Consider the following 23690-nt stretch of genomic DNA (forward strand, 5'->3'; position numbering starts at 1 on the left):
TAAACAGAGAGAATACACTAGTCAGTAATGAGGTGAGTGTTTGAGAAATAAGCAAGCATGACCCAAATGTTTGATACAGATTTATGGATAACGGTGCATTTATTGACAAGAATGATGCCGGTCGAGGCGGATCTTCAGTTTACTTGGCGCTTCTCCTGGTCCTCTTGTCCCAGGAGAAGTTTGCTCCGTAGGACTTGACTCGGGGCTTTGAGCTCCTCTTCTCCGTGACTTCGTAGCTCCAGCCTAGAGTGATAAACATCAGTGTGAGTGATGGGCCTCAGAGAGCCATATTTGTTCCCCGGGGATGAGCTCCAACCACAACGAGGTGTTTTGTAGACATCGCCAGGCTGTGTGTTGTCAGAACAACTCTAATCACTTTGGTGCTGCGATAAACAGAAAAAGGCTGTTTCCTTTGCTCACTTTCAACAAACTTTCACAGATGGTCCACTTCTGAGTCCAAGTGACCCCAACTCCTGTCCGGTCAGTCTAATGCTAGCTTTTATTAGCTTTTCTGGATTGAATAACGCAGTTCCAACGGCTGCCACTTTAGGGCGCTACGGCCCAAACCCAACTCTTAGCAAGACGGAAAAAGAGACAAAGAAGAAAACTGACTCCGTCCTTTGTCTACGTCAAAAAGAGTCTGAACCGACTCACTACACCGTAATTTACTTACAAGCTACAATATTTCACTTTTTTTCAGTTGAGGTTCCTCTGCTCTAAGCCTTTCATTGTTACTTTCTTTGGTTTATGAAATCTGAATCAATCTCCTGCGTAAACACATCCTAAATCTGAGTCAAAGCTGGCGCAGAAAAATTAGCTGTTGTTGGGAAATTTGAATCCAAATAAAGCAAAATCCAAAGAACTTTTAGTCTAACTTGAACTCAAAGTCTGAGCTTTTTCCTTGCCACAGAAAAGGAGCAACGGTTTATCCAAACAACAGAATCACTGTTTTATTATCATTCACATTTTGGCAGATTTACTCTAAATGTATAGATATAGATTATTAAGCCTCGAACTGAAGTAACTTTACACACAACCAACAGATTGTCCGTAAATAAAGTGAGAAGGTCACAAAACTAAAGGCAGCTACAGATGAAAAAAAAGAAGACTTCTCACAATCTGTATTTTATGAATTGAAAGCTAAGTTTAACTCTTTAACATCATTTACATTCTTTTGACAACCGTAACTCTAACCGTTCACTCAATTCCGGTGGATTCTGAAGTGGAGCAAAGCGGCCATACGCTAATATGCAGCACTTTACATCAGTAATGAGTTGCATATCGGGGCAAAGCCGACAGGAAAAGTCGTGTCAGGATCAGCTGGTGAACAGTTCTAGGTGTCGGTCAGGTGTCCCTGGCAACATCTCAGGAGTTAAAGGGTTAATAATGACTGGAATTGACCGAAGAAAAGGAAAACCGTTTTGTCTGTGAATGAATTCTGAAAACATATTACCATTTTTCTCAGCAAAAGCGATGGCGTCTTCCTTTGAGGAGAAGGACAGCACCATGTTGGAAAGAGGATCCGCTCTGAAACGCACAATTTTCAAAAGTCACAGAACTGGAGGAAAAGGAGGGAAATGTAAAGATCAGCTTGGTGGTGGGACTGGGAACAAGGATCACAACACTGGGTCCTTACGTGGAGGCCCAGCCCATCAGCGGGTTCTCCCAGCGCTCTCGGGTATCAAAGTCCATCTTCCACTTCTTGACACTGTTGTTTCCGGACTGCATGGCCGTTTTGGCGGGCACAAAAATGTGAACTTTGCGGGTTTTGATGTGCTCCTCCGGGACTCCTGTCACGGTGGTGATGTCCTGAGGGACGAGCAGAGGAGACGAAGCCGACTGTGAGAACCGCTGCATTTAGTGATGACTTTTGTTTCTCACCAACAGACCATAAAGAAAGATTTCTCTCTGTTCAGCAGAAAATCATGTCATGAAGACTTAAACTCATAAATAAGTTTTATGTCCAGACTATCACTTACTTGTTGGAGTCTTTTTTTATTTAAGTATAATCAAAATTATACTTAAAAAAAGTCTGATGTCAGAAGTGTGACAACACAGGCTTTAGGGGTCTATAATTGTCTTTTGCTAATAAATATGTTAACATGTCACAAATTTCTAATTTTGTTTGATGGTTTTGAAAAAGAGAAATGGTTTCAAATTCAACTCCGTCTAGTCTTATTGTTCTAGAATCAAAAATATTTAAACATGTTCGGCTCATTTTTTCACAGGAATTTTCAATAAATGGTGCAAACTGCTGAGCACAAGTGTGCGACTGTAGCCATCGACATTAAACTACAAATATAACTTTAAATAAATGTGTTTAAAATACTTCAGGTTTCCGGGGGAAAAATCCTTCTGAAAAATCATCTGAAGCTGATCTCACAGGTTTAAAATAAAACAAATTGATTTTGGAATTGTCATTAAAGAATATCAAACATTTCTTTCTTTATTTTTATCTGTAAACACATTTTAAATAACTTTAAAGTGATTACAGAAGCAGCAACTTTAGAGGTTTTCCTTAAAGAAGAGATTTTTTCCCTCAATCATTTTTGATCAATTAACATTTTATTACAAAATAAAATTGAAAAAGGAAAATGAATGATGGTACCAATCCGCCTGAACACTCAAACCATCAACAGGTGACAATATTTTTATAATTATGACAATGCTGGGAAATGATGGATCCTGTGGATGACAGTTTGATCCCTGCTTCAGTGGATCCAAGCGCCGCACAACCAGAACCTGGCAGAACCTGAGGTTCCCCAGCGTCCAGGCCAACAGGAGCGACTGGTTCTGTAGGAAGCAAACTGGGAGCCCACAGAATCTGCGGCTAACCTCCCGGTCAGCTCGGCCTCAGATGTCTTTTGTCTCCCCCCCTGACTGCTCGGAGCTCATTAGGGGGCATGAAAGTGGTCGTGACATTAACTGGCTGGAAGGGCTGGGGTCTTTGTTTGGCTTTAGTGGAGAAAGCGGTGAAGAAGAAACAAAAAAAAAAAAGGAAAGACAATCATCAACAAACATCCAGGATAGTTCTGGAGAAGTTTGGCTCGTAGTGTTTGTGTCCTATGAAAAAAAAAAATAAAGGTGAGAATTTAAAGCTAACTAATGAAGGAGGGCAGCGTTTTTCCAAAGGTAATTAACAGGTTAAATTAAGTCAAATGAATGTTGGCTTAAAAATGTTTTACAGATTTAAAAACTAAAACAAAGTTATAGTAAAACTGCAGGAATGAGGTCATCAGCGATTGGCTGGAGACTGTCCGAAACGATACTTTCCGTTTGTAAGAGTTGTTTGTAGAAATTAATCCGTTTGTTTTAGGCTTCAGTTAACATAGTCTAAAGTCTTAAAGGGAAGACGTGTGTCAGCACTCCACAAAAACCTCATTCTGTTCTTTTTATTTTTTAAAACAAACACATAGAACCCTAAACAGATCCACTATTTTGAACAATCATCTATCAACTAGTAAAAATGGTTAACTATTAACTAGTAAAATTAGGTGATAATTAGTCATGTGAGAAAGTTTGGTGACTGTAGTTTTAGTATTTTCAGAACTATTGAACATTTTGGATAAATTATGATCCATAAGAAATTCTTAAATATCAAAAACAATGACTTTCTTGTAAAATCTTTATTTTCGTATCAACATAATGGTGAGTATTCATGATTAGCTCATACCAATACAACCTTTTTTGTTTTGGTTCTTTATCAAAAGTTTATAACATCTTTTTTTTAGCACTTTTTCCTGAAGCTTGCACTTTGAGGACATTCCCTTGGCAGTCGTCTCGTTAAGTCAAATCAGTAGAGACATTTGCTGTCGGATTTAAATGATTATTAAACCAGTTATTCGGCCCAGAAGTTTGAATCTGTGAACATCTTGAGAACTTTACCGCCTCCTGCTCAAACTGCTACTGTATTCTGATGTTTCACACCAATAATATGGGGATTTATTGGAAGTAATAAGCTTGAAATATATAGAGCTGATCAAAATAATAATAAAATAAATATCCAATCCCTGATTGGTCTACAATATCCGATTCGGGTCAATAGGGCCTGATTTTTGATCACATGTTCAGATTAGGCCATCCTTCCTTCCCGACAGACTGGTGAACCAAACCACTGAGTTACAAAAGTCATAAAAAAACTGTTTTCTGGGATAAATTGTAGTGAAGAAAACAGTTTAATGAAATTCTTTTTCACAAGTTTCCCTTTTTTTAAATTCAAAATCGCATCATTTTGACATGTCTGTGTAAAGACAGCAGTGGCGCTTCTTTCAGTAAAGACACAATCACTTAAACTACATCATAAAAAATACAAAAATAGTAAAACAAACAAACAAACTAAGAATTGAAATTTCAGACATCTATTAATAACCTGAAATTGTTTATTTTTTCAAGCAATCAAAACAGAAAAAACTAAAGAAGACAAAAGAGCTTTATGTCTATATTTTACTTTGGTTGATTAATTGTGACATGATTAGAAAATTTAAAAGATAATGAAGATACACCTGTATATTAAAACATACACATACTCATGTAAATGATGCCATTATAATTACCGTTAGTCATAAATCGACATTTTTGGACTTAAAAATCCATTAAATGTGAAGATCGTCAAATAGAATTGAACTATTTCTTTGAGAAAAAGTGGAAACAAGCAAACTTATTTATACCTAAAATATGTAAAACAAGGATATTTCTAATTGACCTGATATTAATGGTTAGATTAAAGCAGCAGAGAACCTGAGAAGGAAACAGGAAAGGTCCATGTTTCTGAGGACAGACCTCCTAAACCACCAAAGAAGCTTCTGATCAGATCAGTAATAAGACTAAATGTGGGTTTGTTGCAGTTTAAACTGCAGCTTTGATTCAAAGGCACCTTTGGACACAAATGCATGATAACTCTCATCTGGTTTCACTTTTTATTTTTACTTTGAATGCTTTTTTTTATGTCTTTGAGGACAACAGAATATTCTGCAGATTAATAAATTCAGATATTGAACCATAATCCACATCACTCTGGATATGTCTGTATTAAAAACCTGAGAGATTTGTTCTAATGGTTAAAATTTTGCTTTAAAAAAAAACAGGATTGCCTTAAAGTTCTCATTTTTATTATCAGGATCAAAAACCATTTGGGATTTGGTTTATTTTAAGAAATCAAAACAAAAAATACTAAAGAAGACTTAAATATCTATACATAAATATATCAAACTTTGGATGACTAATTGATTGGAAAAATAAAAAACTAAAAGTAAGAGAAAATACACATCCATTCTTTTTATTCTGCATTTAAAAAAATAAATAAATTAGAACAAAAACATGGCCACACAAAAAAAAAGGTGAAATGGTTTTAGATGTTCAGGATCAATACTGGAGTCAAGTCACAAAGAAAAAGAGGAATCTTGGAAGCCATCTCCATGCTTTGTGCACACTTTTTCATCATATTCCAGATGATTTTTTCTACCGCATAGGAAAGTAGGCCAGTGTGACGATCGGAGCGAGCGTGGCCGGTGGATATTATCGAGCAACCCGAGTCCCTTTGGGCTGCTATCAAGGATCTGGTCCAATTCTTTAGGGAATTAGCAAACAAGCGTTGGGAAGTCGGCGACAAAACACAGACGAACCTCCCAGCTTGCAGACAGCAGCCACCCAAGACTGAAGCATTCCAGGGAGCTCTCCTTTCAATACAAGAATTTTACACATTTCAATGGCCGCAAGAACTTCAAAGCATCTAATTTTCATCATTGTCTGTCATCTGCCAGTTGATTTGTAGAAAGGGGGTCATTCTCTAAAAAGCCGGCACAAAAGCCCGCCTCTCCTTTGACAAAGAAGCTTCCAATAGTGTTTTCTTTTTTTTCCCCAAGTCTAGGAAATGACACGTCCAACGGCTAAACCGCCGCCCGTTTCAGTGAACCTGAATTTTCCACGCCGAGAAGCAAAGATCTTGTTCAATCATAAACATTAAAAAGATTGATAAAGTAAAAGAGAAAGGACGGACAAAAGGGGAAGGAAGGGGGTGGGGGGGTTCATGAGTGCTTGGTAATTATTTCCGGCTGCCCTATCTACTTAACCTTAACAATTCCTTCTCGTCACAAAGAGGAGGAAAACATGTTCTCCTCACTCGGAGGGGGTAATGGTTCACGACACAAAAACACACAAGACGGTCTTGAGCCGAAACAAAATTAGATGTCGGGCACTTCTCCAGCTCGGTGATCAAAAAAATGTTTTTTAAAACGTCGCTGGACTTAAGTCCAAAAGATCCAATTCCACATGAGGGCAAAAATGTTTTGCAGGGTCTGCAATGTTCTGGCCATATTTGGAGACAAAAAATATGGTGCAGAAAGCTCTTTCAGAGACCAAAATAGGAGGCAGGTTCTAAATCTCTTTCTAGAAAAAAGTCGTTTTAGAGAATCATTAGATGAGCACTTCCATTTAGGCATGAATCATAAAGTTCTTATAGCAATGCAAAAGTTTGTCTATACTTTAAACTACAAGATTCTATAAAAAATATAACGACAACATTCAAGTCTAGACTTGCAATATTTGCATTACACTAAGGACTCGGAGGGTTATCGGTATAACAGCCTCCCACAATCACAAAGAGAACGATTGCGGCTGGAATGTGGTGTGTTCCCAGGCGGACTAGAGAGGACGTCACAAAAGGAAAACCCACACGGTGGGCCATTTTTCTTTTGCCCATGTACAGGAAGCAAAATGAGAACTATCAAGTTTGACACTATTCACAGGGCCTTCACGGGGCCCGACAATACCTGGCTGGGCAGACAGAATGCCGGGCTTAAGAAAGGGGGGAAAGCGGCTGGCAAAGTCTCCGTCACGTGAAAGCGTGTCCATATTTCTGACACTTCCTGGCTGTACGCCAGATAAAGCGGAGAGGCGCTTGTCCCCGTGGGGCCGCTGGGCCCGCGGGACCGCCGAGAGCTGGATCCTCTAAGACTCGACGTTTCTGTCTGAACAACACGGGAGTCTCAAAGTACCTCTTTGTGAAAAGAAAAAAGGAACAGAAAAACAAAAAAAAGAAAACTATCTACATTAAGTTCAAACTGTTTTTTTAAATAATTTAAAGTACTGCAGAAGCATTTGTAGCTCTTTAGTAACAAATTTGTTAAAAATCTAAACGAATTATCTATAAATGTTGGTAAATATATAAAGGATGACATTATTTTGTGTAGTAAGAACCGGCTGATCTTACAGAAACGGAAATTATGCTCATTCAGTGTTTTTTTTAATAAAATCAATTAAAAAAGAAGCAAAAATTTCAGTTAATGTTTCACACAATTTCACAATTTTAAGCTCTTTAGGTCACTTTTGGAAAACATCAATAAGATTCAATTAACATTTTTGTGTCAATATTTACATAAATGATACAACAGCATTTTACAAAAAACAAATGTTTTACTTTCATCACATTCGGCTGATCTAGTAAAGTAGAACTTTAACTCATCTTTTTCTATCAGATTTACGCACGTCTTTAAGGTTTGGTCAGTTTGCCTCCGTCCAACCTCCAGGTGTGTCGTCAGCATTGACCTTAGAGAAACAATTGCTGCTGTCCATCAATTCCAAAAATAATTGCGTGGAAAACATTCAAGACAGTTGCCATTCTTCCCCATGTGTTCCCAAGTTCACCCCAAGGTCAGAGTGCTAAACAGAGTGAGAAACTCAGCAAAAGGCCAAAGAGCTCCATCCCAAACTCTGCAGGCCTCAGTCAGCTCTGGATCGCACCATTAAGGAAAAATGGGGGAGAGGGGATCTCTAAATGACTTTTACATTGTTCTGCTAAAGCAAAATCTTAGAAGTATGACTTTTAACAAAAGCTTTTACATTTTTGGGGGCATGTCTCCTCCCTTGAGCTACAAAATCTACATCAATTCCACAAATATAAAGTTAAGATTTGAATTTTAATTAAAAGAAAGAATAAAAAGGTTTTGTGTTTTGTTTGTTCAAAGGCGTTTGATTGAATTCTCAGACAACATGAACCTGTTTTAGAAAGAGTTCTCCTTCAGCACTATGAGTTACAGGAAGTCCACATCTTTAATCGTCAACAAACCCTTTATTGACTCATTTGTTTTTCCAGGGGAGGAAATCAGCCGTCAGTGAACATTACAGCCTGAACTGCTGAAGACCTGGAGATGTGAGCCGCACGCTGCCGCTCTCTGCAAATGTTCTTCCAGCCACCACCATGCGCAGATTGTTTAATGCATCTTGTCAGTTTCAGATGATTCGCAGCTGCATGTCAACATTTCCTGCAGTTCATTTCCCACAGTTTATATGAGGAGATATCAAACCCAGATTTGCCTGCTCGGTGATAAAATACTATTTCCATATTCTTTGTTGTCAAATTGTTTTCAGATTGTTCCAAATGAGAGCGGAATACTTTTGCCAGGGAAGGAGCGCAGCCGTAATTGCAACTGGGATTTACCCTGAAATACGGATTATTGATTACAAAGACACCTGATGTCACTTTTTAGATGCATCTTTAAACAAATCTTCAAACCAGGTAGAATAAATCGTGTTAAACCGACAAATGAATTTGATGGAAATATCAATAATCTTGGGAGCGGAGCTTTGAACACAGCGGAGAGCCTCCTGGGGTTTGGCAAAATTAAGGACTTAAAAACAAGCGAGCAGAAGAAAAACTAACCTTTGAAAACTGTCGGTGAACCCAGAACCCCGTCTGCTCTACCTCAATAATGAAATACTGCCTGTTCGTCTATTCAGGGAAAGGGGCTTTTTAAAGAAAAAAGGACCACATGAGGGGAATTTCACATTTCTTTTTACAATAATCCTTGGTGACTCAATTATTTATTAGAAAACTCATTAACTCTCTATAAAAGCAGATCACTGAGACTGCGCCATAAAAATCTGGAGTTCTCATCAAAGCTCTGACAGACATCAGTTCATGTGTCTAAAGTTAAAAATGATTCCGAAATGTTTTCCATTAATAGACACGAACAACAAATTAGACCCAACTGACTTTTATTTACTGTGAAGATGTTTCTTAAAGACCCACATTGATGAAAATTGGTTTTTAATATGTTTTTGTGGCATTTTTCTGATGATGGGGGACAAATATAAAAAAAAATGTAGCCCAAAATTGCATTCCTGAGTATTTCTTTATTCAAATTACTGGCATCTGGCTTTAAGCTGTACGGCTGGATAGCTCCAACCTTGCACGCCATTTTTGTTGTATCAGTAATGTTAGTTTGGGTGTCTGAGGGGCTGTAAGGTAGCGGGAGAGTGCAACAGAGAGCTCTCTGCAACAGGGAAGGGGGGGAGTGTCTCCTCAGCAACAGCAGTCCTGCCTTCTTAAGATCTACTGCCCAAACTATGTATAAGAAAATGGTTAAAAATGGAAAAATCATAATCATAACCACTTAAAATAACTCAGAAGATGATTGAAGTTTTTTTTATCAAAGAAAACATGGTAGGACTCATCTTGAAATCAAAGCACAATTACTGGCAATTCGGATTAAAACTGCACCGTATGCTAAACTGAATCATGGACAAATTACTGTATACGTGTACAATGACAGCGTCAAACACGCGTGTTATTGTTTTATTACATTATTCAAGACAACCTGAACATTTTTTCTTCATTGTTGCTTGCATATGGCAAATATTGAATGTTGAATTCTGAATATTTAGGATTTTGTTCTCGGTTTGTAAATTACAAAAACAAAACCAAGAACCAAAAATTTAGGTTCAAACCAAATCACTGGGAAAATGAATCATTGTATCCCTACCAAGCACACATATAAGTAAAACATAATGGCAAACAAAATGACAGAAATTGCCTTTTTTTTTTTTTACATTATAGCTTAAATAATCCATTTTCATGGAAAACAGACCATTTAAACTGAAGAAAGTCTAATTTTCATCAGTACATTTAGGAAATCTAATATAAAAACGAATAGAAGAGAATATTTTTGCCTGAAAAGACACAATCACTAATTTTAAAGGAAAACTGATCTGCGGATTTAATGAATCAATATTGGATTTTTTTTTTAAACTAAATTTGTATTTAATTCTTTATTGTTATTTTTTTAAACTCATTCCTTTTTATGTCAAAACTATCATTTCCTCTTAGACTCCAACCTTGGCAGTGTCACTCCTTTAGTGATGACCCGCTGGCAGCCATAACACAGCTAAGGTCCAGACTATGATAGCATGAACACCTGTACACCAAAAAGTGCAGCTCTGCAGGTCACGGGGCCAGCCAGGCTGAGTCATGTTGAGTCAGCATGTGCTGAAAGCCCAAACACATCAACCTTTAACCCCTCAGTGCCCAGCCCACACCCAGGCCAAGAGCCTCACTCATCGGCCTTCAGCTGGTTTCCACCTTCAGACTTCTCTGAAGAAGGAACAAAAAAAGAAAAAAAGCATGGCGGGCACTGATTGGACATAAGGGGATTGGTCTAGAATGCAAACAAACATTATGTCGCTGGCTCACGTGTGGGAATGATTCAACGCCGGAGAACAAAAAGCAGCTGCTGTAAGGGTCATCTTGAATCTCGCATTACACATACCAGTGAGGAGCAGACGGGGAGGACCGAGGAGGGGTCATTCACAAAAAAAAAAAAAAACATGGCAGAAGACATGCTTGATTGTCCTCTAGTTGCCTCTCAATTATCTTCAGTTCAAAAGCAAAACGTCAGGAAATTCTCACCAAAAGTGTAAAAACATGTTAGTATTTCACTAAACTCTCATTTTTGGACAATTCATTTGTGAAGATTATATCTAGAATTCCATTGACTGGGGGGTGGGGGGGTCAAGGTTTTCACAAGCAGAGAGCAAACACTAAAAATCAGAATAAAGTTTCACAAGCAAACAGAAGAAGCCTCAAAAACAAGAAAACAAGCTTTTACATTAATGAAAAAGTAAAAACTAAATTTTTTTTGATAACTTTCAAATTCCCTAATGGTGCGGGGCTTACAACTGATTAATGAACGTGGGTGTGTGCGATCAGAAGCAGCAAGCCTTTTAAGGATCCTGTCTGAAAACACAACACTTAGCAGCTAAACACTTCCTAAAAGTAGCCAGCGCTGACAGAGCCTCTTAAGAGGCTTAGTCTCTATGGAACAGAGTGTTAATGAATGAAATACCATTTAGTGGATGATGCATAATAAAGCCCCTTGTCTGGCACTCTTCGAGGACCAACATCCTCTGACACACTGCTCCAACCCCGAGTCCAGAGAGAAGCCCCCCCCCCTGCGTCCAAAAGCCCGCCATATGAGAGAACAACCAGACAAAACAGACACTTGAGTTGTCCATGTGCAAGAGAAGGGAGGAAGAGTGGGAGAGGAGGAGGAGGAGAAGAGGGGGAGCCGGGCCCGACGGATGGGGTCTGCCCCGGGGCAGGTTATTGTGGGACGGGACAGAACCAGGAACTCTGTGCTGTGGACTCAAAGTGCTGCTGCTGGATTACTTTACCATCTTGATTTGATACGATTTCATCCTAATTAGGCCTGCACAATGAATCGCAAATTTATTGTTATCGCGATATCAAGCTGTGCAATATGTTTATCGCATTAGACGGCACAAATTGCAATTGAACAATCATATGGCACCTAGTATTTAATGAATCAAATATATCCATTTATGTTTTTAAACAACTGGATGGACCCCTTTCCATCATTGACCAATGGGATGGAGCCCTTCACGTTGTTGACCAATCGGATGAACTCCTTCTATGCTAGATGTTCTCCTCCTATGTAAACAAGGGCCATTTGAAGTATAATTTAAGCTTTGTTGACTCTTATTGAAATTTAACTGTTGCAGTGAAATGCTGTTAAGTGTTTTTTTTAATCTTGTAGTTTTATAGGACTGAAAGGCACATCTTAAACAATCATTCAATAGTATAGGTCCTTTGCTTTGAAGATCAGGTTAATTAATAGCATTAATAGCAAATTAATCAAAGTTACATTTTTATAATTCACAACCTGAAAGATTTACTAATATTCTTTAAGAAAATGCTGAAATTCACCAAAGGCGTGGGAATCTTAAGGCATGTCACAATTCAATTTGATTACCACTCATGAAGCAACCATTATGAAACGGATATCAATGCATCCTAAATCAATAAAAGAAAAACTGGACTAGGCCTGCACAATATACCGCAAATTTATCGTTATCGCGACATCAAGCTGTGCAATATGCATACCGCAAAAGACGGCAAAAATCGCAATAAATGGTTACCTTGACCCTTGTGCTATCCTAGGCACTTTTACATTGGGAGTGGGGTCATCTAGACCCCACTGGACAGTGCATTGAACCTTTTTTCTTCAATGATTTGTGATCTTCACTGGTGTCCATGGATTACATGAAATCTTTCCACATTTATCCACCTTTGTCATGGTAGGGAGAACACGTCAATGCAAGGGGGGGAGTCATGTAAGATAGCACAAGGGTTAAATGTGCTAAAACAAACTCATGGCAGCTTGAAATATTGAATAAATGAAATAAATCCCTTTATGCATTTAACCAATAGGAAGGACCCGTTTATGTTGTTGATCAATCAAATGAGCCCTTTATGTTTGATGTTTGCCTCCTACGTTGACCAGGGTCATTTGGAGTATAATTTTTATACTGTTGCATTGAAATGGAAATGATGTTTTTGGTTGGTTTGATATTTGTTTATATACCGCAAATTATATCGTTATCGCAATAATAATCACCAATATCGCATACCGCGAGTTTTCCTCATATCGTGCAGCCCTACACTGGACCAATATTACTTACATTTCTCCACCAAAGAGCATTTGTAAGTTTTTCCTTTAATATTTTTATGTTTATGTGAATAATGATTATATGTTTCATATTAGGCCTGCACAATATACCGCAAATTTATCATTATCGCGAAATCAAGCTGTGCAATATGCATACCGCAAAAGACGGCAAAAATCGCAATAAATGATTACCTTAAATGTGCTAAAACAAACTCATGGCAGCTTGAAATATTGAACAAATGAAATAAATCCCTTTATGCATTTAACCAATCAGAAGGACCCGTTTACATTGTTGACCAATCAGATGAGCCCTTTTATGTTTGATGTTTGCCTCCTACGTCGACAAGGGTCATTTGGAGTATAATTTTTAAACTGTTGCAGTGAAATGGAAATGATGTTTTTGGTTTTTTTGCTATTTGTTTATATACCGCAATTTATATCGTTATCGCAATATTAATTACCAATATCGCATATCGCGAGTTTTCCTCATATCGTGCAGCCCTATTTCATATGTAAAAATGTATGCATAAAATAATGCAAGATTTGGAGTGAGAATTAATATGATTTGTTTTCTTATCGAGGACTTCATCACTTTCTGTTAATCATGTTTAGTTAACTGTTTTATTTTGTGTTGGAAAATAACAGCAAATCAATCACTAAGTAAAGACAAGTTCAATATACCTGTTTAACTCAAAAATACAGTTTGATAAAGAACTTATTAAAATAGACCGGTCAGGCCACACTGGTCCCTGCTCTGCTCAAGCAGAGAGCTCTCAGTAACGGGGAGGGGCTGGGTTGCTCCTCGCCAATAGCCCCGCCCACAACTCAGAGGTGAATTTCTAACAAATGTCTGCTGCTCTGCAGAAATTATGTCCCAGAAAACGATACAGGTTTCTGGAATTTGGCTAAAACTCTAAAAAAGCACTGAGAACACAGACAATAGATCACACCATCATCAGAGTACAACTTATGTCTTAAGTCAAACAAAATAAACAGTGCCTAGCATAATATATAGCATACATAATATAATATTGGAATGAGGAAGAATGCAATATGATTTGGATGTTTGTTGTGTTCCCTAAATACTTTATTTTATTGGAGTCAACCTACACACGGCATGACTTTGGTCAAAAGCTCTTTGAAAAAGCCAAAATCTTTCCAAACATTAGCAAAGTCGTGGCCGGTTGGATCCCGCGTCCTGTAGAGTCAGCTGTGTTTCTGAGCTCTCCAAAAAACGTCAGAGTGAAAAAGGCTGTGTGTTGAAGTTCATAATACTTTTTAAATTAAAGCTCATACATTTTAGATTCTCAATAATTTAAGATTCACAAACATTTCAGAATTGTTTATGTTTCATAATCAATACATCTGATCGATTTCACACCCGTACCAGTAAGTAGCGATGTAGCCCTTATTAGAAGCTGTCGAAGATGAAATGTTGTTAAAAAAAAAAAAAAAAAAGATTTGTTTTTTTTAAATGTAGTTTACTGTTGTTTTCTTTCTAAAACCAACAAGCATCGGCTTCTTTTCTTCTGTTGAAACGGCCTAAAATCCTTCAGGTTAGTAACAATTTTGATCCATTTCCTCCTCTGTTCACAAACTGATAAAAAGTTGGCATAAAAACTAAGAGGGTAGTTTCAAGCTTCTTCCAAACACGACAAGCGCCTTTACCGTTTATCTGGAATATCAAATAAAATTCTCTGGTTAGGGCTTTTCAAAACACCAAATTATTTTGTTTGAGAATCTGTCAGTCAAGATAATTCCTGACTGTCGGACGTAGAAATTGTTCAATCTGATCCCCATTTAGGTCTTCTAAAAACAACCAACAACAGGCTGATGGGCTCAACTGCTTTACTGCCGTCAGGCCCCACATCTTGTGCCCAGATGTGAAATCATTTACCAAACAAGCGGTGCGCTCTGAATTCACTTGAAACCAAGGATTTCAAATTAGCAAACATAACATGCCAAGATTCAAATGGGCCCAACAATTATAATACTCTTTTCCTCTGCCCATTCTCCTCCCTCCTCCTCCTCCCTCAATTCCCTGCAGTCTAATAACTGTCCTCCTCTGTCTCGTAAAACCCCAGTGCCTTTAGAGAACTCTATAACAAGGCTTCACAAGCGCTTTAAGATGATGGTGTTGTCTTTATGTGGAGAGAGGGAGCACACTTGGCCATGGTTGAAGAAGGAGTAGACGTTCAGACACTTGGGCGTAAGTGGGAGACGTCCTATTGCTTTTCCAAGCAGCTGTTGTGCTTGCAACCACAGCTGTTTCTGCAGCGGGCCGGAGTGTAAATCTAAAGGGCTGACTCTAATTGACCCAGGTCGCACACAGTCTGTGTATCAGTGGCCAGCGAGCCGGACCCTGGGAGCCGCCCAGCATGCTTAATCAAACAGTAATTAGAAACAAAAGCAGGTCAGCATGGGCACCCCATGGAACAGCTTTGGGCACTGCATCTCCATCACGCAGGTCTTTTGCTTTGGCTCGGCTCCAGGATTTCAGGCGGTGGCGTCAGAGGGAACGCTCACAATGAATTCCAATGTCAGGTTTCACATTTGAGCAAAGATAACAATTAAGATCAACAATGAACCTCTGTTTTAATCATTCAGTTTAGCTGGAGACATCATTAAACATGGAAAAAAATGAACGGTTTGAAGAAAATAAAAGGTTTTAGCTGCTGGATGAGATAAGCTCTTTATAATGATTTAGTGAAAAAAGTGTTTTTCTAAACAGTATGTTGTTAATTTCCTTAAAGTCCCACTCCAATCATCTTGTGATCTATTTTCAAAGCATTAGAGGTCTTTTTCTTGTGATTATGCTGTTTCTAGCCAAAATAAAAAACCTGACATTTTCTAGGACATAGCTTCTGCAGAGCAGCAGTAGTTCTTTAGAAAGTCACCTCTGAGTGGTGGGCGGGACACTTGGCAAAGAGTAGGGCCGCCCCCATTTCCCATCAGTGTACACACTCTCCTGCTAGCTTACAGCCCTTTAAAACCCCAACATAACATTACTGGTGCAGCAAAAAGCCACAAGCCGTACAGTTTGGAGCCAGATACCAGCTCAGAGGAGAAAAATAAAGACATACTTGAATCTAGTTGTGGATGTATTGGAATGGAGCGGAACAGTGAGCCTGTGGCCCCCCGATTGTAACCACTATGTCACAGCTACAAGCTTTTTCAAATAGCTTTTTTGTTACTGCTCCTGATTCATAACGATTTCAATAAAGAAATACTCAGAAACCTAATTTAAGGTTTCCTTTCCCCATAATCAGAAAAAAGCCAAAAGTAACGTGTTAAAAACACCAAAAAACAGGATTTTCTTTGGAGTAAGTCTTTGAGATTCCTTTTTTGTTCTTTGTTGTAAATTTCCTCAAAGTTTCTCGCATTCTTTGAGCGGCAACAGAAGAAACAAACGACAAAGGACAAGATAATGAGTATTGCAGACCAACTGTCAGACGCAGCTTTTTTGGAGCGAATCCAAAACACGACTTGCCCCGGCCAAAACGCAATCTCGTCTAAATGAGCTTATTCAGAAAATCCTCACCGCACAACAAGCAGCACACCCCCTGTTCTCCCCGGTCTGGTCCAGAGAGGGCGCGTTCACCTGCCATAACCCCTTAACTGATGGAGATCTTTATGCGCTTGTTCCAACCAAAAAAGCAATTCACACTTATTGACCGCCTGATGAAAGACGAGCGAGCGGACAATCGCTAAATGCCCAAAAGGAAGAGTGCTCTCAATGCCCTCCTCCATGTGAGACAGAGACCACTGTACTGTAAACAGCTGAGGGCCTCTCTTTCTGGCCTGTCTGGGTGCGCATTAGAGTACGTCCTGCCGCTGCCAGCAACAGTATGCCACAAAGGAAGCTCTGTGGCCAACAAGCACTGAAGTGCCCACTGTCTTTTTCATGAGTCTCAGGGTGTCTCACAAACTTTTTGCATGCAAGCGTCTTTTCTTTCAAAACCCCCTCCCCTCCATTTTTGGAGGCCCTCTTTTCCTCTTCTCTGCTGTTCCTCTCAGTGGCCCCTACTGAGAGGACAGAGACAGACACTCCGCCCAGCCAAAGGTTTGTCTGCCAGTGTGGCCAGCTTTGGTCTGGGACAAAAGCCCACTGACGCTGCCCACAGTGCCCCCCCCCCCCCCCCCCCCCCCCCACAGTCCACATCAAAATCCCATATTCCCCAAAACTTTCTCAGTTATTCTTTATCTCCTTCGTCTTTCATTAGGAGAGCAACAACTTCAAAGAGGCTGTATTGTTTGGTGGAGTTGCTGCAGTGCTAGTCCTTTAGCCACTTCAAATGCACGCTTATCAGTGTTTAGGCTGTGCTTCGGCGCCTAACGAAAACAGGCTCCAAACGGCCGGTCCGCTGAAGGTTATGGGCTGAAAGGCTAAGTACAGCAACACCCAGCATTTCAGCAGGAGGCCGGTTCTGTGCAGCTTCACCACAGCTGCACAGGTGCTACACTTCAGAACAAGGGTTTGACTTGATGTGTCCCACAGAGTCTCATCATTTTGTAGGGCTGCATGCACCTGCAGGGCTCTCCTAAAAGTAAGAATTTTATTAAAAGACAAGATTCAAAGGATTCTTCAAAGACCCACTCCAATGAAAATTGGGTTTTTCTGTGTTTTTTTACATGTTCTTGCGGCATCTCTCTGACAATGGAGAACGTATTTGAAGAAAATTCAGCTTAAACTTGCATTTCTGAGAATTTCTTCTTTCAAATCGTTGTGAATCAGGTGCAGACGAAAAAATGCACAATTTGAAAAAGAGCTTCTTTGTGGCTGGAAGGGGAAGGGGGCGGGGTTGCTCAGAAGCGAATTTCTTTTAAAAAGACCACTGGGAACGCTTTCAAACAAAATCAAAATATGTTCGGAGTGGTACTTAAACACAAATGATACATCATTTTTTTAGATTAAGCTATGTAATACAGAAATATTTCGGCATGAATATAAATTTGATGAACACTGACTGTTGCAGCAAAAAAAAAGACCAGAACAAAGAATCAAAAATCAATAAAAACCCATTTCAACTCATTTTCCCCACTTGATGTGTGTGAAATTGGTCTGAAAACTGCATGTGTTAGTGCATTCTGTTAAGTTCTGTTTCCACAGCCACAAAAACAGAGTGTCCAAACACTTAATTAGCTTCAGATGCCACAGAAATTTCACAAGGAACATTATTTTACCCAGAAAAAAACCTCCCTTCTGTAAAAAGTAGACAGAAAAGTTACTTTACATGTCTTGAACAGCAGTTTGCCGATTGTGCTTGTTCAGGCTTTTGTGGTTGTTGCAAATTGAGACACACAAGCTGTGTGTGAGCTCACTGTGAACTGAAAGCTCCTTCTCTTCGCTGGTTTGTTTGCCAAATTTCTGATTTAATTCAATTTAGGTTCACAAACACGTAATTTCACTTACAATTCCACAAGATTCAATCAAATATGCATTAATTCTTGAATTTTCCATCCTAAAACTAATTTAGATTGGCTATGAATAAACTGTCTTCACATAACTAATGCCATGCACTGAAAAAAGCTGGAATTTCCAAAAATAACATGAAGAATTCTCACATAAAAGGCTAACAGTAAGACTGATTGGTTCTAAATTATTGGTCTGTTAAATCAACACTTTCAACTCCCACACAGGATAAAATCCTCTCTGCTAAACAAATATTGAAAACAATAGCTGTAAACCTGCGTGAAACTGGAAGTGCGTGATTGTCAAGAGTGTAAGGACAGAGATCTTACAATATATCTGAAATTAAATATATATTTAACTGGACATGGAAGAAAAAAAAACACCGGTCTGGCAACCTGTCACACCACAATAACACTTTCCGTCTCCTAAGTGGGAACAGTTTGCACCGTTTTAACAGAAACAAGCCACTGCGTTTGTTCCCACGTCAGAAAGATCCAGGGCAGAGAAACCACATCCCTTTTTCTCACGTGTGACTTTTTCCATTTTTTTTATAAATAAAAGTCTAAAGAGCACAAGTTTGAAATGAGAAAAAGCTTTCAAGGAAAGAAGTTCAATAAAATCGTCTCATGAAACAGCCGGCAGTCTCTGTTAGAATCCAAAGACTTTTGGTCAAATAAATAACTTTTCTTTATCAGGCTTCAAACTGTGTTCCAGTTTCTTAAGCATCACTTTAAATGTGGGAGAAAAAACCTAAAGATTATTTGCTATGTGACCTTTTTAATATGGCGTGAGGATTTCCATCACCCCATGTGACCTGTGAGTCAAAAGGTTCACGTCAGACATCGAGTGTTTCTGTAATTGATCACAGCCGATATTTAGTCATTAATAACTGTGGAGTGAGGCTTTGTGGCGTACGCAAAGAAGCAATGACACAGCAAAGCTCTGCTTCCTTCTTTGCACGCCAAATGTTTACTTTTGAATACTTTCACAAGTTCAACCCTGAAGCCTAAGCTACATATTTCTAAGAAAAGGTGTTTGAATCCACTGTGGGGGGTTTTAACTGTGTTGGGACTTTAGGATAATTCCAAAAAATACACATTTGTGAGCATCCATATAAGCCGGTTACACAGCTTTAACACAGGTCTATGATTTCCATGCATGACATCTTTTATCAAAGAGTTGCAGATATAATGTGAGCAGGCACAAAACTGCTGCATTGTTAAAAAAAAAAAGTCTTCTGTCCGGTTCAAGTTGATTTTGGCAGCACTTTAAGAGGGGATTCAGCAATTTTCCAGGAGAGTAGTTTGGAGAGCAACCATGAAACAAACAAAAAATCTGTGTGTCACACCGAACAGGAGGGATCCTTACCAATTTCTCATCAACTGTAATAAGTTGTGTGTCTTGTCCTGAATTCGCTGCCAGCCTCGCTGCTGACGTGCTTGTAGACCTGGAAAACAAAAAAAACATTACACTCAGACACACAACAAAGAAGCAAATTATTCAAACAAGAACCGGTCTGAAACCACTGCTGCTCGTGGAGGATGTGGTGGCGTGAGGATTCAATTAAAAAAAAAAAAAAAAAAGGCAACAAGACAGGAATCCCCCCACCCCCGACTTATTAGTTCTGTCTGCTGCATCAGAGGCAGACTCTCGCTCTCATCCTAATAACAGGACATCCTTCATGCTGTCTGTGGTCAACTGTTCAGTGAGGACTGTGAGGCCCTTTGTGAGAGTGCAGCTGTGTCCTGTCGCAGACGGCACAGTGTCATCCCCACTAAGCTGGCCTAATAATCAAAATTAAACGAATTAAAAATCCTCATCACATTTTTCACTGAAGCCTTAAGGCCTTGAGACATGTGGACATTTCTCTTCGAATGCTTGAAAGATCGCTTTGTGTTTGAAAAACCACCACGACGGTGTTTTAACCTATCAGGAGAAAAACTCTTTCCGACCGATTAATCAATAAAAGAACGTATGCAAAGCTAATACGTCACACAAACAAATCTGTAGAATCTTTTCAAGTAGTGGGAGGAGCTTATGTCCTGATTTTAAAAAAACATTTGGGGTTATAACTTTTAACAAGAGAATTTGAAACTGATAGCAAAAACATACAATGCATTTTAATAACCTAACCCAATGAAAATCGTATTTTAGGTATTTTGAACTGTTCTTGTAACATTTTTTTTTCATGATGGAGGGCATATATATATATATAAAAGGAATTTAAAATTAAAATTGCATTTCAGAACATTTCTTCATTCAAATTGGGATGAGTCAGGAGCAGATGAAAAAATGCAGTAGGAAAAAGCTCTCTTTTGTGGCACAGAAAGTGAGATGGGCGGGCAAAAGTCTTGTATTGGCTGCAGCGTGGATCAGAGTTTTGGTTCGGTACCCATCCCGAGCAAAAACTAAGTAGAACATGTCTCACAACAACAAAAACTGCTAGCATTTAACACAAGCTGATTCTGGCCAGATCGTGATGTTTTGGTGCGATGTAGAGCTGCTCAAAGAGGCTCAGTGTGCTGTGCTGCCAACTAGCAGTCGGGGGGGTTTAAGGGGAAAACGAGAGTCAGGCGCTGAAGGACGCTCATAAATAATCAAATAAATATTGTATAAATGGCATTTTAAATCGATACAAGCATCGCCAAATGAATACATTTTTCCCTACACCCCTATTCGATACTGCTCGTAATTTTAGTTGCTCCCATAATGTTAGCCTGGGGTTGTATGGGGCTGTAAACTGTAGCGGGAGAAAGTGTAAACAGAGGGATGATGGGATATCAGCCGAGTCTTACTTCTGCACCAACAGTCCCCCCAAAAACTCTGAGGTGAATTTCTAATGAACTACTGCCGATCAGATCAAAATTTCAGAAACAATGTGTGAAGAACGACTACAGATCAAAATATGATTGGAGTGGGACTTTAAGAACTGTTGCTTTAGGGGGGGGTTACATACACATGTTTTCTTCTTTGTGGTTTATATTAGCCTGAAACATTAGTGTCAATGGCACTTCTAACTGTGTGTGTAATAAGGTCCAACTTTACCTGTAAGCATTAAGCATCACTAATGAAAAGTTAAGGTTTATTCACAGTACTAGAAATAAATAACTATGTTCTAATCACAATGTAAACATTGGTCGTAGGGACTTTTTTTTTTTAACTTTAAAAAGGTTATTAGAACAAAAAGAAAGACTGATTTCCTTATTGTTAAATTTAATCCTATTTTTAGTTCATGTTCATTTTCTAATTTCACAAATACACATTTTGTACTTTTGATTATCATTATTGGAACAAAAATAAAATTCAGAAGAGAACGTAAAACCTTAGATCAAATTTTAAAACATACTAAAGATTCTCTAGTTAAGAGACGTTTCAGTTTTGACTAATAAAAATTTTAAAGTGAATTATAACTTGGTTTTGGAAATGTTTTCTTTCATAGCAGAAATATTAAAAAAACAAGACAAACAACAGAATTTTATATTTATACAAGGATATATCAAATATAGAATAATTAGTCATAAAAATTAGAAAATATGCATAAAGTTACATACACAAGTAAATCCTTGAATAATTACTCTTCACCATAAATAAACATATATGTTCTTTCACATATAGTTCATGACACAATGAAACTACTAAATATTTAGACTGTCAAAAAGCGTTCGATAGATTGCGTGAAAGGGAGTGGGAGAAAGCAAACATATAATCTCACCCCTGCTTTGCTTTTTTTTCTTTACCTAGATTATCATTATCCGGTTCTTAACTTTTGATAAATTACTTATACTTTACCAACACAGATTACTTTAACACCTAATTTATCCCTTTGCCATAAACATTGGCCCAATGTTGATTCCTAACCATTTTATGTAACAAATTCCGATATTTATCACATACATAATGAAAGTGTTTATTCAAAGATGAAAGAGGAGCTACTTAACTAAACTAAAAGTTCTAAAAAGTAGGATTCACAAACACTGTGGTGGTCAGTAATGACTCATCCCAAAAACTAACTAAATCTGCTCCAGTGCCTCCTAAACCCTGACAAAGATTAACGGATGAAGATCTACTGACAGATACTTAAGTTCAATTAACCACTGTAAAACATAAATATTCTTGTTTAAAAAACATTTGGTTATCCAGTCTTAACTTAAGGAAAATAATCCTTTAATAGTCTTAATTTCGGTTGCCCAAATATTTTTTGTTTCTTTACACTTCATTGAAATGCATTTATCTGCTGCTTCACATTTGTTGTGGAGCAGAGTTTTTGGTCAACCTTTGCTTCCCACTTTGCCTGCCCCATGTGTCGCAGTGTCCCCGACAAGACAATGAACGCCCCATTTCCACAGTGTCACAGGAAAAAGAAGCTTAGGCTTAGCTTTCATTATAAGCTTTAACACAGTAGATTTATAAATACTTATCTTTTTCAACAACTCTTCGCCTTGTGGCTGCTTTAAACTCTAAACATCTTGTAAATAGAAAGAGGATGCAGTTAATGTAGATTTTACACAATATTTAGCTGGTAATATAGTTAATCAAAATAAAATATTTCTCACTACTTTCTTTTGAAATACATACTCTGGTCATTCATTGTTAGGTTTGTATGTTGTTCCTTATATCTTAAAAGAAAACCTGGTTTCTATATTAAACTTGAAAAATATAATGTGCATGAAAATAAGCTTAGCTTTACTTCAGAATGTTAGCTTACATACAGACTCCATTCTGGACTTGACTAAGGTTAGCAGCTGCAGGAAACTCAGCTATGGACACTCAGTAGCTGAAGTTATTCTTTAGATTGGGTTTCTTTTAGTGCAGATCCCTGTTGCGACGACTGGTAGAAATGAGTTGTACCAAATGAGCAGAATACTGTGTTTATTTCATTAGCTAGCTGTGATATTGATCAACTTGATGTAGAGTTTAGCTAACTAACTGGCTAGCTTAGCTAGCTACGAATTGGAAGTATACTGATAATAACACACTGTGAAATAAGTGAGTATTAACAAAGTTAAGAGGTTTAACCAGCACGGCTGATCACAAAATACTGACACTTTGCTTCAGGATTTAATTTAGGAGATCTAACGGTGGCTAGGAGCCGACATTCAGATACCCTGTCCTCCATACTAAACCAGACCCTAAGTTCGAACACTGAATTACAGTCGGCTAAAAGTCGCAGTTGCGAATATAAAAACAAACATTGATCTTGCTATAAATTACCTGAAGGGGTTCAGCAACAATTTTGAAGAAACATTGGCCGTTAATAAACGTCCTAAACCGACGAGTGACATTGAAGACGCCATGTTGTCAACAATGACGGACGGCATCCGTTAAGGTACAAACAGAACAAGAAGTTGAAAATCGAAAAAAAAAAAAAAGTCACAACACGATGCGCGCTTTAAAAACCCAATTTATTGTAATGATATGAGCTATAATAATAATTGTTATCAACATTATAGCGATTTAAAAGTCAGTAGTTTTATTTGTTCAAACTTTTGTTGGGTTTTGCCCTGTTTAACTACTAGTAACTAACTAACACTTGTTAA

The 23690-nt window shown here is 38.3% G+C and overlaps 1 protein-coding gene across 1 annotated transcript; it reads right to left on the bottom strand.

Moving 5' to 3' along the window:
• Positions 1-67: 67 nt before the first annotated feature.
• ndufs4 (NADH:ubiquinone oxidoreductase subunit S4) lies at positions 68-23532 on the bottom strand. The gene is made up of 5 exons (XM_023958943.1): positions 23365-23532; positions 19522-19600; positions 1637-1809; positions 1454-1527; positions 68-243 (listed from the first exon to the last, which is right to left on the bottom strand). The coding sequence occupies exons 1-5, from the start codon at positions 23469-23471 to the stop codon at positions 140-142; spliced, it is 537 nt and encodes a 178-aa protein (XP_023814711.1). The 5' UTR covers positions 23472-23532; the 3' UTR covers positions 68-139.
• Positions 23533-23690: the final 158 nt, after the last annotated feature.

The sequence above is a fragment of the Oryzias latipes genome, chromosome 9 (genome assembly GCF_002234675.1).
Source record: "Oryzias latipes chromosome 9, ASM223467v1".
NCBI lineage: Eukaryota > Metazoa > Chordata > Actinopteri > Beloniformes > Adrianichthyidae > Oryzias > Oryzias latipes.

Coding starts and splice junctions, on each gene's coding strand:
- ndufs4 (XM_023958943.1), bottom strand. CDS start 23,471: ATGCCGTCCGTCATTGTTGACAACATGGCGTCTTCAATGTCACTCGTC. Junction 1,810..19,521: donor TTACAGTTGATGAGAAATTG/GTAAGGATCCCT, acceptor CTCGTCCCTCAG/GACATCACCACCGTGACAGG. Junction 1,528..1,636: donor CTGATGGGCTGGGCCTCCAC/GTAAGGACCCAG, acceptor TGTGCGTTTCAG/AGCGGATCCTCTTTCCAACA.